This window comes from Salvelinus namaycush, chromosome 38 (genome assembly GCF_016432855.1).
Source record: "Salvelinus namaycush isolate Seneca chromosome 38, SaNama_1.0, whole genome shotgun sequence".
In the NCBI taxonomy this organism is placed as follows: domain Eukaryota; kingdom Metazoa; phylum Chordata; class Actinopteri; order Salmoniformes; family Salmonidae; genus Salvelinus; species Salvelinus namaycush.
In genome coordinates this window covers 8,044,121-8,068,096 of record NC_052344.1, presented here as the reverse complement: position 1 = coordinate 8,068,096, position 23,976 = coordinate 8,044,121, and the positions used below count along the sequence as shown (strand labels likewise).

At 43.6% G+C, this 23,976-nt stretch overlaps 2 protein-coding genes across 5 annotated transcripts; one reads left to right on the top strand and one right to left on the bottom strand.

Annotated features, from left to right (window-relative positions):
• Nucleotides 1-3,144: 3,144 nt before the first annotated feature.
• LOC120032127 (prestin-like) lies at nt 3,145-18,964 on the top strand. Of its 3 annotated transcripts, none has more exons than XM_038978073.1 (18): nt 3,145-3,305; nt 4,446-4,724; nt 5,225-5,364; nt 8,519-8,629; nt 11,062-11,249; nt 11,639-11,803; nt 12,095-12,330; nt 12,655-12,802; nt 13,055-13,168; nt 13,646-13,723; nt 13,994-14,089; nt 15,265-15,371; nt 15,573-15,642; nt 15,883-15,975; nt 16,196-16,324; nt 16,698-16,913; nt 17,141-17,195; nt 17,343-18,964. In XM_038978073.1, exons 2-18 carry the CDS (start codon nt 4,570-4,572, stop codon nt 17,480-17,482), a joined length of 2,241 nt encoding a protein of 746 aa, XP_038834001.1. In that variant the 5' UTR covers nt 3,145-3,305; nt 4,446-4,569; the 3' UTR covers nt 17,483-18,964. The 3 variants fall into 3 exon arrangements, with proteins under 3 accessions (XP_038834001.1, XP_038834000.1, XP_038834002.1); XM_038978072.1 differs by having other exon boundaries at nt 4,443-4,724; XM_038978074.1 differs by lacking the exon at nt 8,519-8,629 and having other exon boundaries at nt 4,443-4,724.
• Nucleotides 18,937-23,760, bottom strand: LOC120032128 (26S proteasome regulatory subunit 7). 2 transcript variants are annotated; one of them, XM_038978078.1, is made up of 13 exons: nt 23,592-23,760; nt 23,102-23,139; nt 22,755-22,836; nt 22,428-22,527; nt 22,152-22,283; nt 21,965-22,037; nt 21,339-21,434; nt 20,924-21,088; nt 20,550-20,637; nt 20,115-20,317; nt 19,522-19,618; nt 19,129-19,322; nt 18,937-19,059 (listed from the first exon to the last, which is right to left on the bottom strand). In XM_038978078.1, exons 1-12 carry the CDS (start codon nt 23,662-23,664, stop codon nt 19,165-19,167), a joined length of 1,305 nt encoding a protein of 434 aa, XP_038834006.1. In that variant the 5' UTR covers nt 23,665-23,760; the 3' UTR covers nt 18,937-19,059; nt 19,129-19,164. The 2 variants fall into 2 exon arrangements, with proteins under 2 accessions (XP_038834006.1, XP_038834005.1); XM_038978077.1 differs by having other exon boundaries at nt 19,001-19,322.
• Nucleotides 23,761-23,976: the final 216 nt, after the last annotated feature.

Sequence of the window (23,976 nt, the reverse complement as noted above, 5' to 3'; positions counted from 1 at the left end):
TGGTATCTGCAATGTAATCAATTACAAAACAATACAAAATAAAAACTATTAATTTGCTTTAATGAATTAAAACATGATTAACAAACCAATGTTATGTTTGAGGTTTGAGGCTATAGGTGCATTTGACTACAGAAGATCAAACTGGTACACAAATTACACAATAAATACACACTTGCTCAAGTTTACATGATTTAGCCTAACACAGTGTCAAATATCTTTAATTTTACGGGTTTGTCAGTTTGACATTAAAGCCCCAATTAGCCGTTTTTATATCAATATCAAATAATTTATGGGTAACAATTAGCTAAGTACATTAATGTAATAGATTTCAATAAAAAATGGGCAAAAAACTATTTCTCAAGCAAGAATTTTGCTAGGACTTTCTGTGAGTGGTCTGAGTTGGGAGGGGAAAACGGAAAACTAGCTGTTATTGGCAGAATTAGGAATTAGAATACTAGACGAGACTTGACACTTCTTATGATGGCCTAAAGGTCAGCCATTCCGATCAGATATTGTGTAAAATAATACATTTTAAGAATTTAAAATATAGCACTCACAGCTTTCCAAGAAAACAAAAATGTAGACATTTCGGGTCATGTATTTTAGAGGCTATTTATACAGAAAATGTGTATAAAAACGGTATTTAAAATGATCTGACAATATTTTAATACACAATTTCAGGTATATCACATGCCTTACATGTATTTTTCTGCATAAGTAAAATCTGGATTATGCCTCAACGGCCATTCATAGACTAGTTTGGATTTGTCCCTGACCAATTTGGCTGCCATTTTCACTCCATTCTGGAACTTTGAGGGTTTATAACATAGACCCCTCTAGCAATTTAATTGGATCTCTATGTTTGGAACTCTCTTTGTTATTGGTCTATTAACCAAATTACCGCCTGGTGACGTCACCTGGCAAACTGAAACTCCCGCCCATGCAAACCTGCTGATTAGAAGGTCCTATGTCGATTGGATTTTCAAGCAGCAACTATCAGGATTTTTTAAACGCTTTTACAGTGTTAGTTAATCAGCTGTTGTACAATTGCTACAAAACATAGAAAAACTGAACTTTGACTGCAATGGGCATTTAAATAATCTGACAAAGTGTGAATGACTCAACATGACAGTTTTGCTTAGGTCATGGCTTTGTCCGGACATGCAGAATTGAGACAGGCAGTTCCTTTGAGATTGATGTTGTCATATGATTACAAAGTAAAACAGATGCACAAAGAGAGAACAGTGAATAGTAGTTATGCCTTGAATTGTGAGGAAATTCAGATTACCATGTGCCTTCATCTGAGATCACCATTTTTTTTTTTTTTTTAAGTGATACAAAATAAAATAAAAAGGACCAAATAATTTACTCTTATGGCCTGTAATGAATGGTGTGATGTGTAAAGGGAGAATGCTGTTATGCCAGGGTATTACACTACACAGACCCTGTCCAGGAGGCTTTTGAGGCCTGGGACTCTCTTAGTCACTGGCAGCCTTCCAGGTAGCCCTCCTCTGGGGTCGCCCTTTAGTGCCAGCTGGCTGCCTGCTAGCACCAGACAAGTTGGATCTGGTCGTCTTATTTTTACAAGGAGGCTATGGATTAAAGGGTCCTCTGTTCAGTACGCCATGCTCCTAGCCTATAGAGTAGAGAAAATACATGAATGTACCCAACCTAAGTTGTTATTTTTTGCCTGATAAGTAGTAGTAATGAAATTAGTGGTGGATATAGTAGTGGTGGTGAAATTGGTACACCCAATTGGCCATTTAAGATTGACTTTGAAGGTTTGAAGTTGTCAAGTTTACACACAGCCAACATTTAGATCCATGACCATTTCATAACCATATGTTTGAATGCAGGACCCACCTGCCCCTTTATAAAGTACAGTACTTAGGCAGTATAGGTGACCTAAGCCTTTGACCAAGTATCTATAATTTAATGCCAGCAATATAATGTCAAAAAGCAGAACTGAGACATCTAGTGATTAGTGACGTACCCTGCTCAAAAACAAGCAGAACCGAGACACGAGCTTGTAAAAAGCATACAATGGCGCCATCTGTCGGAATATTATTTGAGCACGTTAATAATATTTCATGAATATATTTATTTTACACAAGAAGGCCACTCGAGAGCGCCTTTGTATCTGTATGGGTCCGTAGCCCATTGAAGTTGACATTTAAAATGGTTAAGGTAAGGGTTAACGTTCAACACACTGTCACGGCTTATTGTGAAATAGACACAAATTACTTATTCGAAATTCGTGACAGGCACGATTTTCATCACAACGCATTTCCTGTGTATTACACTATTTTCTTGACGCATTTGTGTACATTTCAAGAATTCCAATTTGCCGAGGCTAACATTAGCACGGTTAGGGGTTAAGGTTGTGGTTAATATGCTAGCTAAGTAGTTAAAGGGTTAGGTTTTGGAGTTGGGTTAAGGTTAGGGGAAGGGTTAGCTAACATGCAAAGTAGTTGCAAAGTAGCGAAAATGCAAAAGTTATCCATGAAGCGATTCGAACACACAACCTTTGGTTTGCTAGATTTTCGCGTTATACGCCCCTCCCTTTCGTTTCTGTATTAAGTAACCTACTGTCTTTATCAGTGATTGAAATGCACTGTATACAAAATCGTGTACTGCACACGAAAACATATACTTTTTCGTGTGTCTGTCACACATTTCCAATAGGCAATTCGTGTCTATTTCACAATCTGTGAGACTGGGTTGTTAGGGTTTAGGGTAGGAACGTCCCAAGGACACTGGATAGCAATGCCCATCAATAGGGCCAGGCCGACCGGACTACTATTCCATGGGAGAATGAGTGATCTTGTCTTTAAACATTTTTTATCTGCAAGGCAATTGTCATTGTTGACAACATTCACGGAATTATGTAGTATGATAAACTGAAACAAAACCAATTGATCATTTTTCTTTCTAATTTAGGTGAGTATTTTGGAAATGTAGATGCATATACTTCGGAAAAACACCAACCAAAGAACTATAATACGTATATAGATAGCACCAATAACGATAATAAGAAAAGGGAAATACATTTCTATCATCATCCAACTACTGTAGGAAAGAAAATACAAGTCCCATGATCACTGGTTTAGTGACGTCAGGGTTTACGTGCGCCCCACTCCATCAAGTGATCTTCCTCTGGTCGAGTATGCGGCTGTCGAGTGTCGACGGTTGTAAAACTATTCCCGGTGTTAAGCTGTAACCGGAGCCTAGATGCGCGGTCAGTTTCTAACATTGAATTCGGTCAATCGCGTCAGAGTGTGACATCCTAGGCTGAGGTCGGGAAGGTAAGAAATGGTCCTTCATTCGCATCTGTCATGTGCGCTTTTCATTCTGTAGATAGCCATCACTTTTCCGCTACACATTCCTGATGACACAAGTCGCTAGGCAGCTAACCTGAATTGCAGGTTAAAACATGTGGTTGACGTTAGTTAGCTACCTTTTATTTTGAGGAAGTGGTTGTGTTTTGTCAGTGATGACACAAGTCGCTAGGCAGCTAACAAAACCAGAGGAACAGCCAGTTACTATACACATGGTGTGATAACTTCACGTCTTTGTTGTCAGGGTTCCAGAAGTTCAGTTTAATATATTTAATTTCATGTTGAATTTTTGTTTAAATATTCTGATTTTACAGTAAGTAGTCAGTCATAGCCTATACCTTTACGTCAATGCCTATAAAGGAGGGTAGCTCTCCAGGAACAACGGTTGGAAAGCCCTGCTTTAGACGTTGTTCTGATTAAGAGTAATGTGATCATGTTTACCATTGCCGCAGAAGTCTATAAAGTATATGATAAGAATATGGATGTCTATTTTTAGTAAGGCTGCTGGAGACCTTTCCTCTAAGTAGCTTCCAACCTGAAAGGTCAATATCCTCTGGTTTACCATGTTGTGTAGGCCAGGCTACCACAGTCAGTCTGAAGTGTAGTTTGGACTGTTCTTTAGCCCAACGAATAGGCTCCTATCTCTGCATTGATTTTGGAGTGTAAACTTTCTTATGTAGAACACACATGGGGTGTATTCATTAGTGCCAACTGTAGTACAACTATTTGCAACAACATTTTGCCACGAAAACCAGTTTCTTATTGGACAAGTTCAGGAGTTCACTTCCTGTTTCTTCCCCTTTGGTTCCTAGTGAATAAACCCCTGTTTTTCTTTTTCCACATGGAGCAGAAAATTTGGTCACAATTTTGCGATATCAGTTCAAAAATATTTGCTTGAAAAGATAGCCCATATGTCTGAAAACATTACCCCCCCCCCAAAAAATAATCAGAAACGCATTGTAATCTCCATAAATAGGGCTACTCTATTAATGAAAACTACCAGCCGCATGGTGCTCAACCCTGCTGGAGTTTGGTCAAAACAACGCTTTGCTTCAAAAACATTTGGTCTAAACAGTTACTGACTGTTTTGTCTTCCTCTCTCAGCAGAGCAGCGGGAGGAAGCAGGACGTGTGGAAAAGGAGACAGCGAACCACACAGAGAGAGAGAGAAAGAGCCTACTTAAGCTAGGAGACCCCCCTTTCTCTGACATGCCCAGTGTCCTGTCTGTGTTATGGAACATGTGACGTCCTGCGAGGATGCGCCCCCATCGCTGATGTACCGTGTGGAACGGCCTGTGTTCAATGAGGCCTACCTCTACACCCAGCTCCTGCACCCGAGAGAGAGGATCCCCAAGACCATCAGGCAGAGACTGGCACAGCAGCTCCAGTAAGCATATACGTCGAGTTAGTGTCCACAGACCTGGGTTGTGTTTAATAGTACACACTGTAGCAAAACGTTTTGCAACAGAAAATGGAAAACATTTGTGGTTCTTATTGGACAGGTCCAGGTAGTCCCACCCTGTTACAGATCTGAACAGACTGCAGTGTTGTGCTCTTCAATCCTGGTCATTGGGACCCACAGTGTGTTTAAGTGTTGTTCCAGCCCAGTAGACATACCTATCAGTGTTTTGATGACCTGGATTGAAGAACATTGCTGAGTGTGTGACTGGGATGTGGAATTATGCAATACCTTGTTTCAGGAAATTTGTTGCGACTCTAAAAGCTTATGTGAAGTTATGATTATTATTTTTTTATCTGACAAAATTTGTCTAGTATTACACTAGTAGAAGTACACACCCATTTACTTGCTGCTAGGAAGCTGCCCTAATAGATAAGCTGATTAAGCACACACACACACACCTACTCACTCACTCTCTCTCTTCCCAGCTGCTCATCAGAGAAGGCCAAAGCCATTGCTCTGAGCTTCCTGCCCATTTTAACATGGCTGCCGTCCTACCCTGTCAAGGAGTACCTGTTTGGGGACCTGGTCTCAGGCCTCAGCACGGGGGTCATGCAGCTACCTCAAGGTCAGTGGTGTTGGAGTCAGGGGTATACTGCTGCACTTCCCAGGATGGGTTTAGAGTCACTTCTCAGAATGGTGCTCGTTTTAATAAAGTTATATCGAAGCTGAATCATTGTTGATTGTGCTGAATGTTTGTGATTTTTCCCTTTAAAGCGACTAAAACTCAACAACACGTTCCAATAAAAAGCCTACCAGTTTGTGCTTTGATTGAAATCAAATACAGATATGGCTTGTTGTTGACATGTGCTTTAAAATTCACTCACGAAACAGTAGTTACACATCATTCAAGAAGACTCCATATTCTTTTAACATTAACAACGCAGAGATCAAATGTCTGGTTTGGCAGATGCAGCTTGGAATGTCACCTGTAAAAACATGACAAATTGTCATTCACGATAGGCGATCACCATCATTGACAATTTTGATGTTTAGGAGGGTCTAATTTAGTGCTTGAGGGTAATAAAAAAAAAAACATGTATTTGAGCCAACGTGTAGGTATACACAGATGTTGTATTTTCTTCATATTGTAAAAGGATTTTATTCAATGATACATCTGTCGGTACAAACCTATAAAGAAAAGTGCCACACCGCTGGTGAGACCGGCCATGGGCTGAGCCAACAACAAGGCTGCTAGGCCACCAGCTTCTGCTTGGAGATAAGGGACGAGTGTTGAAGTGGTAATGCCAGATGCTGCCTTTCTGAAGAGATTGTTTTATACTAAACAAAAATATAAACACAACATGTAAAGTGTTGGTTCCATGAGCTGAAATAAAAGATCCCAACAATTTTCCATACACACAAAAAGCTTATTTCTCTCAAATGTTGTGCACAAATTTGTTTACATCCCAGTTAGTGAGCATTCTTTGGCTAGATAATCCATCCAGTTGACAGGTGAGGCATATTAAGAAGCTGATTAAACAGCAGGATCATTACACAGATGCACCTTGTGCTGGGGACAAAAGGCCACTCTAAACTGTGCAGTTTTGTCACACAACACAATGCCACAGAAATCTCAAGTTGAGGGAGTGTGCAATTGGCATGCTGACTGCAGGAATGTCCACAAGAGCTGTTGCCAGATCATTTAATGTTATTTTTTTTAAAACAATAAGCCACTTTCAACGTAATTTTGGAGCATTTGGCAATGCGTCCAACCGGCCTCACAACCGCAGACCAGCCCAGGACCTCCACGTCCGGCTTCTTCTGAGGAGTATTTCTGTCTGTAACAAAGCCCTTTTGTGGGGAAAAACTCATTCTGATTGACTGGGCCTGGCTCCCCAGTGGGTGGACCTATGCCCACCCATGGCTGCGTCCTGCCCAGTCATATGAAATCCATAGATTAGGGCCTAATATATTTATTTCAATTGACTGATTTCTTTATATATATGAACTGTAACTCAGCAACATCTTTTGAAATTGTTGCATGTTGCGTTTATATTTTTGTTCAGCATATACAGTACCAGTCAAGTTTGGACACACCTACTCATTCCAGTGTTTTTCTTTATTTTTACTATTGTGGAATAATAGTGAAGACATCAAAACTATGAAATAACACATGGAATCATGTCGTAACCAAAAAAAGTGTTAAACAAATCAAAATATATTTTATATTTGAGATCCTTCAAACTAGCCATCCTTTGCCTTGATGACAGCTCTGCACACTCTTGGCATTCTCTCAACCAGTGTAACGGATGTGAAATGGCTAGCTAGTTAGCGGGTACGCGCTAGTAGCGTTTCAATCAGTTACGTCACTTGCTCTGAAACCTAGAAGTAGTGTTGCCCCTTGCTCTGCAAGGGCCGCGGCTTTTGTGGAGCGATGGGTAACGACGCTTCGTGGGTGACTGTTGTTGATGTGTGCAGAAGGTCCCTGGTTCGCGCCCGTGTCGGGGCGAGGGGACGGTTTAAAGTTATACTGTTACATTGATGCTGTTGACCCGGATCACTGGTTGCTGCGGAAAAGGAGGAGGTTGAAAGAGGGGTGAGTGTAACAGATGTGAAATGGCTAGCTAGTTAGCGGGTACGCGCTAGTAGCGTTTCAATCAGTTACGTCACTTGCTCTGAAACCTAGAAGTAGTGTTGCCCCTTGCTCTGCAAGGGCCGTGGCTTTTGTGGAGCGATGGGTAACGACGCTTCGTGGGTGTCAGTTGTTGATGTGTGCAGAGGGTCCCTGGTTCGCGCCCGTGTCGGGGCGAGGGGACGGTTTAAAGTTATACTGTTACACCAGCTTCACCTGGATGCCAAGAGTGTGTCTTCACTATTCTACAATGTAGAAAATAGTATAATTTTTTTTTTTAAACTCAAATGAATAAGTGTGTCCTAACTTTGACTGGTACTGTATTTATTATGGATCCCCATTAGTTCCTGCCAAGGCAGCAGCTTCTCTTCCTGGGGTCCATCAAAATTAAGGAAGTTATACAATTTAAAAAATATTTCACAACACATTAAGTGTGTGCCCTCAGGCCCCTACTCTACTACCACATATCTACAACACAAAATCCATGTGGGTGTATGGTGCATATGTTATCGTGTGTGTGTATGCATGTGCCTGTGTTTGTGTTGCTTCAGTCCCCGTTGTTCCATAAGGTGTATTTTTATCTTTTTTAAATGTGATTTTATTGCTTGCATCAGTTACTTGATGAGGAATCGAGTTCCATGTAGTCATGGCTCTATGTAGTACTGTGTGCCTTCCATAGTCTGTTCTGGACTTGGGGACTGTGAAGAGACCTCTGGTGGTGTGTCTTGTGGGGTATGCATGGGTGTCTGAGCTGTGTGTTAGTAGTTCAAACAGACAGCTTGGTGCATTCAACATGTCAACACCTCTCACAAATACAAGTAGTGATGAAGTAAATCTCTCCTCCACTTTGAGCCAGGAGAGATTGACATGCATATATTAATCTTAGTGCTCTGTGTACAGCCAAGGGCCAGCCGTGCTGCCCTGTTCTGAGCCAATTGCAATTTTTCTAAGTCCCTCTTTGTGGCACCTGACCACACGACTGAACAGTAGTCCAGGTGCGACAAAACTAGAACCTGTAGGACCTGCGTTGCTGTTAAGAAGGTAGAGTAGTTCTTTATTATGGACAGACTTCTCCCAATCTTAGCTACTGTTGTATCAATGTGTGTATGCACTGGGTAGTAGAACATCATTCCATCTCTCTCCCCAGGTCTTGCCTATGCCATGCTGGCTGCCGTGCCTCCTGTGTATGGCCTGTACTCCTCCTTCTACCCCGTCCTGCTCTACACCTTCTTTGGGACCTCTAGACACATATCTATAGGTGAGCCATCCCGACGATGGAGCTCCAACTAGTGCAGAGGAAGTCACTTTACACTATTGAGATGTATAATGTGGCTAACCAGGAGCGGAGTCGTGTTCAGTGTTATAAACTGGGTGGTTCGAGCCCTGAATGCTGATTGGCTGACAGTCGTGGTATATCAGACCGTATACCACGGGTATGACAAAACATTTATTTTTACTGCTCTAATTACGTTGGTAACCAGTTTATAATGGCGGTAAGGCATGTCAGGGGTTTGTGATATGTGGCCAATATACCACGACTATATATTGGCCATATACCACACCCCTTCGGGCCTTAATGCTTAAGTAAATGTTTTGAAGCGTGGAGGTACAGATACTACCCGAACGTCTCTAATAAGAACATTGGTTTTTGTTTTCCCTTGCAAACCGGTTTGTTACTTTGTGCCCTACTGAACACTACCCCTGCAGCTTCCCTGTGGTGATAATGGATGTTACTCCTACTGGGTGTTCCAATGAAGTAGTCCTGGTTGTATTCACATAGTTTTCCCGTAGGTCTCGACCCCTGGACAGCCGTGGCCTTTTCACTTCTTGCCCAGAGAGTTTTGTATTCCGATGGCTGTGCCAAGTACAGACTGACCATTCCAAACCACGCCATCTACAGGTGAATTCCAAATAGCACCCTATTCCCTATTTAGTGCTCTACTGTTGGTCAGAGCCCTATGGGGCCCGGGTCAACAGTAGTGCACTATGAAGGTAATATGGTGCTATATGGGACTAAGCCTTCTCATCCACCCAGGGAGCCCAGTCAACCAAGAGTCTGGGTGTTACCTCTGAGAGATTAATATGTTTAAGAGTAACAGATAAAGTGACCAGAATAATAGCTAAACTATTTTTTTCATGACACTTCAGGAAATGAGCCAAGTTTTGAAATGGTTTACTTTGGGAATTGATCGGTGTCCTTGTTAAGCTTGGGTGAGGTCAGGTCTCTTGGCATATAGTGACCCCATCTGTTGCACATAGACAGGCTAGATTTATGGGAACATTCAAGGCAGACATAGCCTTGTCTCCAATTTCAGCCGTCACGTTTGTCTCCTTTTGACAACTCGGTGAGTCAGTGAATCACATTAAACACTTCAACAAGAAAAGAAGAACTAAAACCGTCTTGGAAATAGTTAGCGGCAGCAGTTGTAACAAAATGGCCTCCGCCCAAATTGTGGCCTTAAGGAGGGCAGTTGCTGTAGTAACTTGCGACTGCCTTCTCTCCCTCTGAGGCAGGGATGAAGGAATATTTTGGCACCCGTTCAAGTCTTGGGCAAAAGCCCGTGTCAACATCTCTAGTTGCAAACGTAACGAGCTAACACAAGCAAACCTGACCTGGAAATGAGAACACCTTTTTAACATGACTTTTTACATGGCTTCATACCTCTTTTACCAGACACAGAGACTTGCCCCGGCAGAGGCGCCTGGACTGGGTTCACAGCTGTTTGCACTGGTGTGGCACTGATGTCTCCCCTCTCTCTATTAAACAATTACTGATAAAGAACCCGGCACCTTGGCGACTGACTGATAACCTCGAGGGGAATGAGTGCTATGATCATTATTTGACCAAGGGGGAGTGCCAAAGCTACCAAGTCAAACTGTTTTATGAGTCAATGTCATGAAATAATAATATATTCCATTTAACAGACACTTTTATCCAAAGCGACTTTCAGTCATGCGTGCATACATTTTCCGTGTGTGTGGCCCCGGGAAGCGAACCCACAATTTTGGCGGTTCATGCTCTACCAATTGAGCCATACAGGATGAGAGGCAATGGTCAGTCAGACTCACCCGGCTGAAGAGAGAGTGCTCCTCATAGTTCATTTCATTGAATTCATTTATACTTCTATTATTCTATTTTATTTCAGAGTGATGATGTCATCATATTCAGTATCAATAAGCTGCCAGGTGTTAAGTCCTTTGTCTGTGTCCCTGAACCCTATAACTCCTTAACCCTGTCCCTTAAAAGCCCATACCCCTAAACCATTAACCCCCAGCGGTGTCGGAAGTCAATTCCTGGAGGGCCGAGTGTCGGTTGGTTTTCGCTTCTCTCCTGTTCTTCATTGATCAGTTAAGGTCACTAATTAGTAAGGAACTCCCTGGTTGTCTTGGTCTTAATTGAACACATTTTGCATTTACATTTGAGTCATTTAGCAGACACTCTTATCCAGAGCGACTTACAGGAGCAATTAGGGTTAAGTGCCTTGCTCAAGGGCACATTGACAGACTTTTCACCTCGTCGGCTTTGTGATTTTGAACCAGCGACATTTCGGTTAGTGTCATAACGCTCTTAACCATGAGGCAGCCTGCTACCACAAATGGAAAGGAAATAGCAAAAACAGCTAACATTCAGCCCTCCAGGAGTTGAGTTTGACACCCCTAATGTTAAGGCTGTGGCTGTGCTCTCTGCAGGCACGTTTGCGGTGATCAGCCTGATGATTGGAGGAGTGGTGGTGAGGGAGGCCCCTGACTCCATGTTCACCATCCAGGCCCTGAATGGTACCGCCACCAACACCACCGTCTTCATCGACACAGAGGCCCGCGATGCCAGGAGGGTCCACGTAGCCGTAGTCCTCACCACCCTGGTGGGAGTCATACAGGTGGGTTACACTCCCCTCTTCCACCTTCAGAAAAATGTCCCCTCAAATAACCCAGCATCCTCTCTGCTGGACAGTAAGTGCATGAGACCACTGATTATTCCATGTTGCCACTAGCTTTCCCACCACTAGTCAGTCTCTCAATAAGAGGTCAAAGTTTTCATGCTGAAGATAAGGATCATCCCATAACCTTGGGGGTTTGTGGTTTCAACAGGTTGCTCAGCGCCCACTGTTTACTCAACCATAGTGGGATCCACAGGACCGCAACTTAGTTGACCTAATGTCAACCTACTTTATCTATGTTGACATTTATTATGCAAGTAAATCGTCATCATCTACTCTCCCCTTGTTTGTCTTTCTCTCTGTTTGTCTCTTTCTTTCCTTCCCCCCAGCTGGTCCTGGGGTTGTTGCGGTTTGGCTTTGTGGCCATCTACCTCACGGAGCCCCTGGTACGCGGATTCACCACGGCCGCGGCAGTCCACGTCTTCATCTCTCAGCTTAAATACCTGCTGGGCATTCAGACCCCGCGCTTCAGTGGGCCCCTGTCCGCTCTTCACGTGAGTCACTGACGGGGCCTCTCAGAGGCCTCTGCCGCTGGATGGGGTCCCCTGCATGAGGAATGGAGTGGTTAAATTTTAAACGGCAGCAGACAGGAAAGTCATCCACATTATAGGAGTCCGTGGATGTACTCTGCTGTAATACATGGGCATTAGGCCTAGTTTACAAGCCTGCATGGTTTAGTTATAAATCGACAAATGATTAATTCCTGATAAATATAGATTGTGAGTTTTATGCAATGCTCTCGGGGACACACTCCCAGGTCTCTCACACCCCCTCTCTCCTCCCAGAGTGTTACGGCCGTGTTCAGTGACATCACCAGCACCAATGTGACCACGTTGATTGTGGGCGTGGTCTGCATGGTGGTCCTCTACTGCGTGAAGGACCTCAACGAGCGCTTCAAGAAGAAGCTGCCTGTGCCCATCCCTGGAGAGATCATTGTGGTCATGGTCTCAACGGGGATCTCCTATGGTCTCAGTCTGTCAGAGAACTACCAAGTGGACGTGGTCGGGGCAATTCCATCCGGGTAAGAAAAGGACTTTTCACACTACTGGGCTGATCCAAACCAAGCTGTACTGAACTGGCCTTCGGCCCAGCCAAATCAATAGGGTTACTGTATGCATCCTACATGGTTACTAGAACCTGAAAAGCACAATACGATAACCCAATATCCAAGCCAGTACGGTTCAGGTCAGCTCTATAGTGGGAAAAGGTATCGGTGGCATATTATGGTCCAAAAAGTGTTTAGTGAGTCAAAATGCACAAGTAACAACATCAGAAGACATGTACTGTACAAACAGTTGTTACTATTCAATCAACTTTTCAGACAATATTTGTTATTTGTTTCCAGGCTGCTTCCACCTGCAATCCCAGACTTCTCTCTGTTGCCCAACTTGGTAACGGATTCTATCGCCATAGCGGTGGTGGGCTTCTCCATGGGAATCTCTTTGGCCAAGATCTTTGCTCTGAAACACGGCTACAGTGTGGATGGTAACCAGGTCAGTTTCTCCACAGTACTGTAGCCATTATAGCCTTGGAGAGTGGAGATGTCAAAGAACGTCATAGCATTTCTCCCACTAATGGTTAGGATTGGGGGAGGGAAGCTGATCCTAGATCTGTATCTATGGGATACTTTACCCCAGAGTCTAACCCGTTGGCTCTGTGTTGCCCTGTAGGGGCTGATCCTAGATCTGTACCTGTGGGATACTTTACCCCAGAGCCTAACCCGTTGGCTCTGTGTTGCCCTGTAGGAGCTGATTGCCCTGGGCCTGTGTAACTTTGTCAGCTCCTTCTTCCACACCTTCGCCATCACCTGTTCCATGTCCCGCAGTCTGGTGCAGGAGAGCACTGGAGGCAATACGCAGGTAACACACATGCTCAGACACACACACATACATAGATGCATAGTCACTTTAATAACTCTACCTACATGTACATATTACCTCGACTAACCAGTGCCTCCGCACATTGACTCTGTACCGTTACCCCTGTATATAGCCTCGCTATTGTTATTTTACTGCTGCTCTTTAATTGTTACTTTTAAGGGCTTGTAAGTAAGCATTTTTCTGTAAGGTCTACACCTGTTGTATTCGGCGCATGTGACAAATAAAATTTGATTTGATACAGTGACACACACACCCATCCTGTTTGCTGGGCCCACACTGAGTGTATGGCCATTAACATGACACAGTTGTCCTTTCATTACATGTGTCACCTCATAACGGGAGCTAAATTGGTGCCATGAAGCCATAAAGATTAGATCAACAGACGCTTCTGTGCAGACTCAAGGAAGGCTAAATGATAGGTGTGTTAACTTACCTTATCTCTGTGTGTCTTTGCAGATTGCGGGTCTGTTGTCGTCTATGGTGGTGTTGCTGGTGGTGGTGGCCATTGGTTTTGTCTTCCAGCCTCTGCCACAGGTGGGTGTAACTGTTACCGACCAACTCCACCTACAGCGGGTGTTCTGTGAGACGGCTGAGGAAGGGAAACAGTCCTGTCAGAGGCACTATCTTTATTTAATATATCCCTTGCAAAATGTCAACCAATTAAAAAGTCGCATTGATGTTGGAATTTGAATCGCTATTACAGTAGCCTATATAATAAATATTTGCATTGAAATGTCCAATCCTATTCTTTTGAATGGTAATTCACCCCAACTCAACCCTGATCCCTCCCCCCTGTCCTTTCAGACCGCGCTGGCTGCCATCATCATGGTTAACCTGCTGGGGATGTTTAAACAATTCAGGGACATCCCTGCCCTGTGGAGGACCAGCAAGATCGAGTTGGTGAGTCTGGACCGCAACACAACTCCTTCTGATTACATCTGACCCAGGGTCATTTCAGGAAGTACACTGTAATTTCAATTATCTTAAATGCTTTTCAATGTAGAAAACTTGGAATTTGGTTTACTTTCTGAATTGACTAAAATGTAAACAATTTAAATGATCTGACCGCACCATGACCACATCACACCAGAAAACCCAATCGGACAGATTCCTTCAGTACATGTCATGCTATGGTAGCCTTGTCCCAGATCAGTTTGCTATGGTAGCCTTGTCCCAGATCAGTTTGCTATGGTAGCCTTGTCCCAGATCAGTTTGCTATGGTAGCCTTGTCCCAGATCAGTTTGCTATGGTAGCCTTGTCCCAGATCAGTTTGCTATGGTAGCCTTGTCCCAGATCAGTTTGCTATGGTAGCCTTGTCCCAGATCAGTTTGCTATGGTAGCCTTGTCCCAGATTAGTTTGCTATGGTAGCCTTGTCCCAGATTAGTTTGCTATGGTAGCCTTGTCCCAGATCAGTTTGCTATGGTAGCCTTGTCCCAGATCAGTTTGCTATGGAAGCCTTGTCCCAGATCAGTTTGCTATGGAAGCCTTGTCCCAGATCAGTTTGCCATGGAAGCCTTGTCCCAGATCAGTTTGCCATGGTAGCCTTGTCCCAGATCAGTTTGCCATGGTAGCCTTGTCCCAGATCAGTTTGCTATGGTAGCCTTGTCCCAGATCAGTTTGCTATGGTAGCCTGGTCCCAGATCAGTTTGCTATGGTAGCCTGGTCCCAGATCAGTGTGCTATGGTAGCCTTGTCCCAGATCAGTTTGCTATGGAAGCCTGGTCCCAGATCAGTTTGCTATGGTAGCCTTGTCCCAGATCAGTTTGCTATGGTAGCCTTGTCCCAGATCAGTTTGCTATGGTAGCTTTGTCCCAGATCAGTTTGCTATGGAAGCCTGGTCCCAGATCAGTGTGCTATGGAAGCCTGGTCCCAGATCAGTGTGCTATGGTAGCCTTGTCCCAGATCAGTGCTATGGAAGCCTGGTCCCAGATCAGTTTGCGCTGTCTTACCGTATGATCATATGGTCATTGCATGACAGTGACTGTAGGAGTTGGATACACAGCACAAAGAGATCTGGGACGAGGCCTATACTATGGATCTGTAACCATTGTTGCTTTGGTCTGTATGTCTTCCAGGCTATCTGGCTGGTAGCCTTTGTGGCCTCTGTGCTGTTGGGCCTTGATCTTGGACTTCTGGTGGCCTTAGGATTTGCCATCCTGAGTGTCATCTACAGAACACAGAGGTACTAAACCATCCTACTACTTTTGAAATATATTCAAGTTTAGTATTTAATATTCCCTTCACGATCACTGGTAACCACTTCATATCACCAGCTTCATTTGGAAAAAAGTTAGATTTTTTCAGTTTTAATCTGTCCAATGGAAATGTATGAAATAACTGTGCTAAAACGTTTCAATATCTCTCGCCCCCTTCTTTTCCACAGCCCAAAGAGTGTGATCCTGGGACAGGTCCTGGACACAGGCCTGTACTGTGACGTGGATGAATATGAAAAAGTAATATTGTAACTCTCTGTATGGTCTTACAGTTGCAGGCACTAAAAAGCTAGGTTTCATTAAAGTATTGAACAATTGCCTAGCGGTAGTTTGTCACAAAAAAATTGTAATGGTGGACAAGGTTTTTATAAATGAACTTTTTAGTGGCCGTAACTGGCCTGTAACTACCCTTGGATAGACTGAGAAAGTACATGGTGTTGGATGAGGAGTGAGACCTGTGATTCTGCCTCTCTGTTCCAGGCAGCTGAATGCACAGGGATTAAGATTTTCCACTCAAACTCTTCAATCTACTTTGCAAACAGTGACCTTTATTTGAACGCCCTCAAAGAGAAGGTAATCTCAGCTGCCGTGTGTGTTTCTGTGTGTGGAATATGCAGAGTTGCATAAGTTTTCATTTTTGTCCGACTATGTTACGGGTAAAGCACTTTAGGCCTAGCAAACTAGTCCATCTCTCCTGTAGACTGTAGCTACACTACAGTTCAGTGAGGGATCCTTGCATTGGGAAAAAACAGCTTGGCCCATCCTGTCTCGTCATATTTAAACATGTGTACAGACAGGAGTGGACCCCGTACATCTCCAGGCTATACGGAAAGCCCGAAAAAGAGAACTCAAGAAGGAGAGCGCAGAGAGGGAGAGCCAGAACCACAAGTCACCACAAAAAATGAGAGCTGTCGTCAAACTGGTGAGCCCATTCAATATGGGATTTTTCTACTCTGTCATTCACAATATCACTATTTGGTTTACTTCCCCTGCTTCTTGTTGAAACACGCCACATATTGACACTGTAACCAGAACACCAGACAGACGGGCAGAATTGAAGGCCTTCCCGTAGTCATTTTCTAAGAGGCTTTTGCTGTTAGTCTTGTTGTGGTTGGTTTGAAGCCAAAAGAGGTGTGATTGCCTGGTACAATTTTGGTCTCCTTCATTCTACTGTGTGATTGGCTAACACTTGGTCTCGTTCATTCTACTGTGTGATTGGCAGACACGATATTGGTTTCCTTCATTCTCCTATATGATTAGCTGATACAATTTCCGTCGTTTTGTGATTGGGACAGGATGTGGAGCTGGGCGTAACTCACGAAGTGGTGGCAGGGGGCGGCTCCCAGAACCACTTGGAGGTGCAGGGGAACGGGCAGGTGGCCGAGACCCACACAGAGTCAGACTCTGAGGAGACCCGGTTCCTAGAGCCCCTCTGTCCTGTCCACACCCTCATTCTGGACTGGACCCCCGTCAACTTCATTGATTCTGTGGGAGCCAAAGCAATCAAGTTGGTAAGGGACCTTATCTCGACTCGCAGAGCACTGGGGTCTGTTCAGAAGTGTAACATTACAGAACAGATGTGTTGTAGAACAGATATGCCTTTGTCATGCAGAATTGGGCGTAATGTCAGCTTTGTTCATGACATTTCTATTGTAACACTCTGGTGTTACTGCTGACCGACTCTTAAGTTTCCAACTTCCTCATTTCGTGGTGTTCTCATGAGTTTTTCTCTCTGCAGGTGATCAAGGAGTATGCAGCTGTGGATGTGTGTGTCTTCATCGCCGGCTGCAGCAGTGAGTTATAACATACTGGTCTAGATTACTATTAAAAAACCTGAGGGTAACTGAACTAGAGGTTGTTTAAGACACTAGCCTGAGCAACGATAACACTAGTCAGTCAGATATAGGCCTACCTACCAGCTGTGTGTTGTTTCCTAACAGGAACTCTGCTGGCTGAACTCCGTACCCTGCAGTTCTTCACCGGGGTCGCGACCCCAGAAATGGTCTTCCCCACCGTCCATGATGCCGTATTGCACTGTCGGCGCCGGACTGCCCCGCCCACCATCCCAGCCATCCAATGACATTGTCCGACGGGGACATCAAGGGGGAGGGGACACATGCACCTAAGGCTGCTCTAAAGCCGTGTTCACATTGGCAGTTTGAAGTGACTCAAATCCTTTATTATATATAGATATATAAACAATTCAAATCTGTTCCTGCAGTCTGAACAGCAAATGGATTAGGATATTTCTAGCCACATTTCAAACCACCTTCGTAGGTGGAAGTCAGATACAAATCTGATTCCTGGCCATCTGACGTGTTTGAACAGTGAAATCTGATTTATTTGCCCTCAAGGTGTTTTTAAACTGTTATTTGGCATCTCTTGATGCTTGCTAGCTACTCTGACAAGAACGTGGTAGTTAACTAGCTTGTTAATTGTTTAAAATTATTTTGATTTTGAACATGCAAAGCAACTGGGAAACGTCCATGGCAGGAGTCGTCACCTTAGCCTGCTACATAACTTCTGAGTGCTAGGAAGCATAAACACCACCAATCAGCCTACACCACTGCACACACACCCGGTGTTACTATGACAACTAGCGTAGCCATGTCAGCAAATGACTGCTGTCTGAACACAAACTAATCTGATTTGGTAACTTGATGTTTGGAGAGTCAGCATCCCAAAATGGATGAGAAAAAACTGATTTGAGCATTAAGGCCTGCAGTGTGAACAAGGCTTAGGTGACCCAGGGGAGTTGGGACTGGAGACAGTCTGAACGCCCATCTCCAAGTGCAACTTTTTGTTTTAAGCCGAGATATATTTAATAAAGATGGGTTTGGTTTTATTGCTAACATTCCTATGGGCTGCAGCGTGCAGTACTCTTGGCGTTTTATGCTAAGAGCAAGCCATTTATGAATTTACTTCGTCTTTGAAATGGTTTCAAGCACTTGTGTTCGTCACAGCATTGTCCCAAAGTAGAAGAGAAATAGCAACACTCAGGTTTTTAGGTCACATTTTGTTGAGTGCCGAGGGTCTTTTCAGAGCACCCCCTTTAGTGGTTACATTTGAGATCCAGGAGAGCAACACTGAATAGGCCCACCACTGTAGCTCTGGCATGTTGAATAGATGTTACTTTTACTGTGATGTTTTCCTCAACGATTGGCCTCTTGTTACCCCTTTCCTGCTGAATATCTAAGAAATGCATCATTCCAGTTCCAGTCATTGTACAATCGGTGTGCAAATCTACAACAAACTAATCAGGGACGCTGTCAGGATGGCCACTTCAGATAATAATCTGCTGTTTTGTCAAGTGTCTTTAAATCAGTGATATGCAGTTTAATTTACTATATGAATAACCAGTCACCACAGCAGCTGAACACTGCGTTTGGTCCGATTTAAGTCACTCATCTAGTGCTGTATGTAGTGTTGGTACAAAGCTATGAATTTGTACATTTGGAAAGTTATCAATATTTTTGTGATAATAATATACCGTTCAAATGTATTGTACATATCTTACAGCTTAAGACTTTTACATCAATAAACAATGCCGTTTTATAGTACAGGTCAATGTGTGATTGAATGAAAACTTTAAAACGTCTAAACTGGAATAAACTTTAATTGTGTAGGTAATGTTGAATGACAGAAAATGAGCATCGCCTCTTGGGAAACAACCCCAGATGCAGGCGGTGCTGTTTAGTTGTAGGTCATGTATCTCTCCTCCCCAGCCTCTTGGGAAACAACCCCAGATGCAGGCGGTGCTGTTTAGTTGTAGGTCATGTATCTCGGGGTGGCGCTGAACTTGGCGTAGGACTTGATGACCTTGTTGACCGCCTCCAGGAAGTCCTTCTCAGTGGCGATCTTCCGGCGGGCGCGGATGGCGAACATACCCGCCTCCGTGCACACGCTGCGAATCTCGGCACCTGATAGGACAAAACAAACGGTGTGACTGACTACCTTGCATCCCAAATACGGCTTGACAGGGTGTGGGCTACATGGTTGGAGCCCGTCTTTGGGCTGCAGTAGAGTGCAGGGTAGAGAATTCCAACGCAACCTTTTTACATGTCAATTACTAAAAATAGTGTCGCATCACCGGAACAACGCGGTGTCGGGTCATCTTACCTGTGCTGTTGGGACAGAGACGAGCCAGCAGCTCGAAGCGGATGTCTCTCTCCACGCTCATGGAGCGGGCATGGATCTTGAAGATGTGAGTACGACCCTGAAACAACACCTCATTCTTTACCACACTGCCAGGCCACTACATTCATATTGAGGAGTACATCTCAACCCAATCACATCTTCACTATTCATCCAGTAGGAGTAATTGTTGGCAGCTAACTTCATTCACTACTCATTCATCTTCATGCATTTTTTATTACCACCTTTGTAATGATGTAATCTGTTCCTCTGCATATTCACCAAGTCAGGGAGGAGTCAGTGGCTACGTTCCAAATGGCACTCTGTTCCCTAATATAGTGCACTACTTTTGACCAGCCAAATGGCACCCTGTTCCCTAATATAGTACACTACTTTTGACCAGCCAAATGGCACATTATTCCCTAATATAGTGCACTACTTTTGACCAGCCAAATGACACACTATTCCCTAATATAGTGCACTACTTTAGACCAGGATCCAAAGGGAATAGGGTGCCATTAGGGACTGGAATCCGAGAGGTCAGAGTTACTCCCGTTTTAATCAGACATTGTATTCACCTCCAGGTCTGGCAGGCTGAACTCAATCTTCCTGTCCAGTCGCCCGGGCCTCATGAGGGCCGGGTCCAGGGTGTCGGGCCGGTTGGTGGCCATCAGGACCTTGATGTTCCCCCTGGGGTCGAAGCCGTCCAGCTGGTTGATGAGCTCCAGCATGGTCCTCTGGACCTCATTGTCCCCACCGGCTCCGTCGTCAAAACGGGCCCCTACAAGACAAGACAACCCACATGTAAGTCGAGGCACAATAACAGACAGGGCTACTATTTCTGGTGACAAGATGAGCATCCTGTGCACGTCAAGCTGCCTCCTGCTCTATGGGTTGTTCTGGCTCGGACAAGGCTACTTACTACCACTTCTTGTGAAATGCATAAATGTGTTCTTTTACAGAGTTGTCTGGCATTTAAATCAGTACACAAGTTTTTTTTTTTAAGTGCTGACCTCCAATAGCGTCAATTTCGTCGAAGAAGATGAGGCATGCCTTCTTGGTTCTGGCCATCTCGAAAAGCTCCCGCACCATTCTGGCACCCTGAGGAAGTAAAACAAAGCACAGAGAACAAGGTAAGCTCACACTGATTCAGGACCACATTCTTGAGTTAATTCTCCATCATCCTGAGTTCTCAAATCAATTCAATACATCCTGAGTTCTCAATACAACTTGATTGCGACTCGCTCAGGGTTGAAGTTTCCCCTATATACAGATCTAGGATCAGCTTCCCATCCTCCGATCCTAACATTAACCATTACTGGGGGAAATTCTAAACTGACCCAAAATCAGTGTCTGGGGGCAACTTCACCATCCATCATTGACTCACCTCTCCCACGTATTTCTGGACCAGCTCTGAGCCGATGACCCTGATGAAGCAGGCATCGGTGCGGTTGGCCACGGCTCTGGCACACAGGGTTTTACCTGTACCGGGTGGGCCGAACAGCAGAACCCCCTTCGGGGGCTCAATACCCAGGTTGACAAACCTCTCGGGCTGAAAGCAGAACGGACAACGAGAGGAGACATCAGCAGAGGTACAAAGGATCCAATATGTTTTAAGTGTACAAGATGTCTAATAACCCTGCCACAAATGCAGGAAATCTGAGGGCACTCACCCATGTTTTTATTGCCTTACTTATTGATACTTTCTCATTTTAAATGTCATGAATGTATAGTTTATACGCATTTTGTGATATTTGGTAGAGTAATTATAAATGACAAATCGAGACTATAGGAACACTTACATGGAGCAGTGGGGTCTCCACCACCTCCCTGAGCTTCTCAATCTGCTCTTTACATCCACCCACATCACTGTAGGTCACATCAGGCTTCTCCTCCACCTAGTAGACAGGAACAGAGACAGGGAGAGATGTTGCTGTTAGTTCAGGTAGCTACAATACGTTGACAAGTATCCTTCAGGCCATGGTCGTAAACATTAGGCACAAAGCAGAAAACTGACAAACGGGGAGGCACTACTTGAGGTGTATTCACTAGGAACAAAACTGAACCAAAGGGGGAGGGACCTACCTGAATTTGTCCAATAGAAACTCTGTTGCAAAGAATTTTCCGTTTGCAGTAAACAGTTTCAGTAGAAAAAATGTTTTGGGCTAATGATTACACCCCAGAACTTGAACAAGAAGAAACATTTATTTTTTTCTGTTGCAAAAAGTTTTGCTACTGTTTGCCCTAATGAATAAAACCCCTTCCTCAAAACAGATGTTGGCCTTCTTTGCGCTGACCGGGTGATAGCCAACCTAAGGATGAGCTTCTACCATATTGTTTTCAGCCGTCAAGTACTTTTCCAATCGGTGCAGATAAAGGTGAGGAAACAGATCTTGAATTGAGATCAAGCGGTTGTGTCACATCTTACCTGCATCATAGTGACTGTGGGGTCAATCTTGGGAGGCAGAGGAATGTGGATCTGGTACTTGTTTCTGTCCACACTAAAAGATAAACACAGGAGACTTAAGTATCTAACAATAATACTGTACCAATGCAATATTGAACATTGGCACACGCGATTCTTATTGGAGCAAGATATCACCCTTCAGCCTTACCCGACTCTCATACCCTCCTCTATGTCAGTGGGGGCCACCTGGTCACTCAGGTCCACCACAAACTTGGCAAACTGCTTCACATTGATGATGTACTTTGGGTCTTCAGAGTCCGCGTTGATGATCTTTGTGCATCTGCCACAACAAAATACAACAAGCATGTGGGTGTTTAGCTCAAACTAGAAAACAAAACCTAAAACAATTTCCATTGTTTTTAAAGACAGTTAAATCTATTAAATGATGCTGGTGAGATACAGTAAATTGAGAAGTGTGCCATACCTTGCCACCTGCAGAGGCTGCTCGCTCTGCAGAGTCTGTTTGTCTGCAGCCAGATCCCATAGAGCAGGGGGAGCCAGGCCAGTGTCCGATTCCTTAATGCCTGCATGGTTAGATAGCTGAGGTTAGTGCACGTACGCTATCTGCCAGACTTGAAAGCAACAAATAACAGATGTTCTGCTATCACTAAGGAAAAGCAAGCCACATTCTAAATATTTTCAAGCATCATGGGAGAGTAGAATACTGAAGCTAATCCCTATTCAATATACACTACATGTTTAATGAGTGATAATGCACATGGATGTTACGTATAACCACATTGCAGCCTACCGGTTAGTTCATTGATCTTCTTGAGCAGGTTTTGGATGTCATCTTCCACTTGCTTAATCTGTCTGGAGTAAGTGCTCTGGCCCTGTACACAACCAGCAATACAAAGATGTCAGTCAAGGAATTGCATGTTTTTCAGGGAATGTAGACTATGTAGTTATTGTAGCAGATAATGACATTTCAATCAGTGATAATCAACCTTTAATCAATAGGTAATAACGGGAAAATGAATTGGTCTGCCCTACACCATTAGACATCATCATCACAGGGGTCATTATGATTGTAGCTAGGCCTACAAGATGTGAAATAGCAATCAATTAATGTACAGGTATAGACTAGCTCATACTCACATAAGTTTTCAATAAGGCAATGTCTCCTTCATCCAAAGCTGGAGGGCAAAAACACATTTCAATTTGAATTTACATAACATTCACGAACAACCAATTCATAGCTATTAAATAGGCAAATATCATTATTGTAATAGCTTGTCTTTACATCCAGGCATAATTGATCATTTAAAGAACCCACTGTGACATAGGTGTCCAAAACAAAAATGGCAGCGTTCATTAGCCAGGGCTAGCTAACGTTAGCCCTGGCTAGATAACTAGCTAACTAACGTTAATGATATTAAGCCATACTAGGAAAGATCACGTAACACCGTGGCTTGTTTGATTTTTGTTCTAGCTCATATTGTTATTAACTAGCTATCTTTGTTAAAAGTATTCAGTGCATGACAATGTATTGCATGACTTAAATTAGCCATCATAGCTAACTGTCGTACTGACCAAGCTAGCTAACGTTAGCTAATAAACAGTGGTTCTCAAAAATATCATCACATACATCTGATAGGTTTATCCTCCTCTTCTTTGACATCTTTGATTTTCCTTTGATCGCCTCCCAAATAATCTGGCATTGCTAATGTTATTCTGTGTATAAAGTTTTACTAGAAGATTTTGTGCTTCAGCACAACAAGGATTACACAGCAGGTTTGTTACTTCCGCTATGCACAATTGACCGGAAATGGAGGTCGGACCTTTAATTGACGACCCATTGTCATAATGTTCCAATTTAAAAAATATATATATTTTATACAACCAATATCTGTTCAAATGTATGAATGTTTTTTATTTTTAATTAAGCGACATACTTAATATTAGCATAACAGTCGTTTGTGAGAAGATCGTCTCTGAAATTTAAAACTATTATTTAGGAACTAAACATAAGG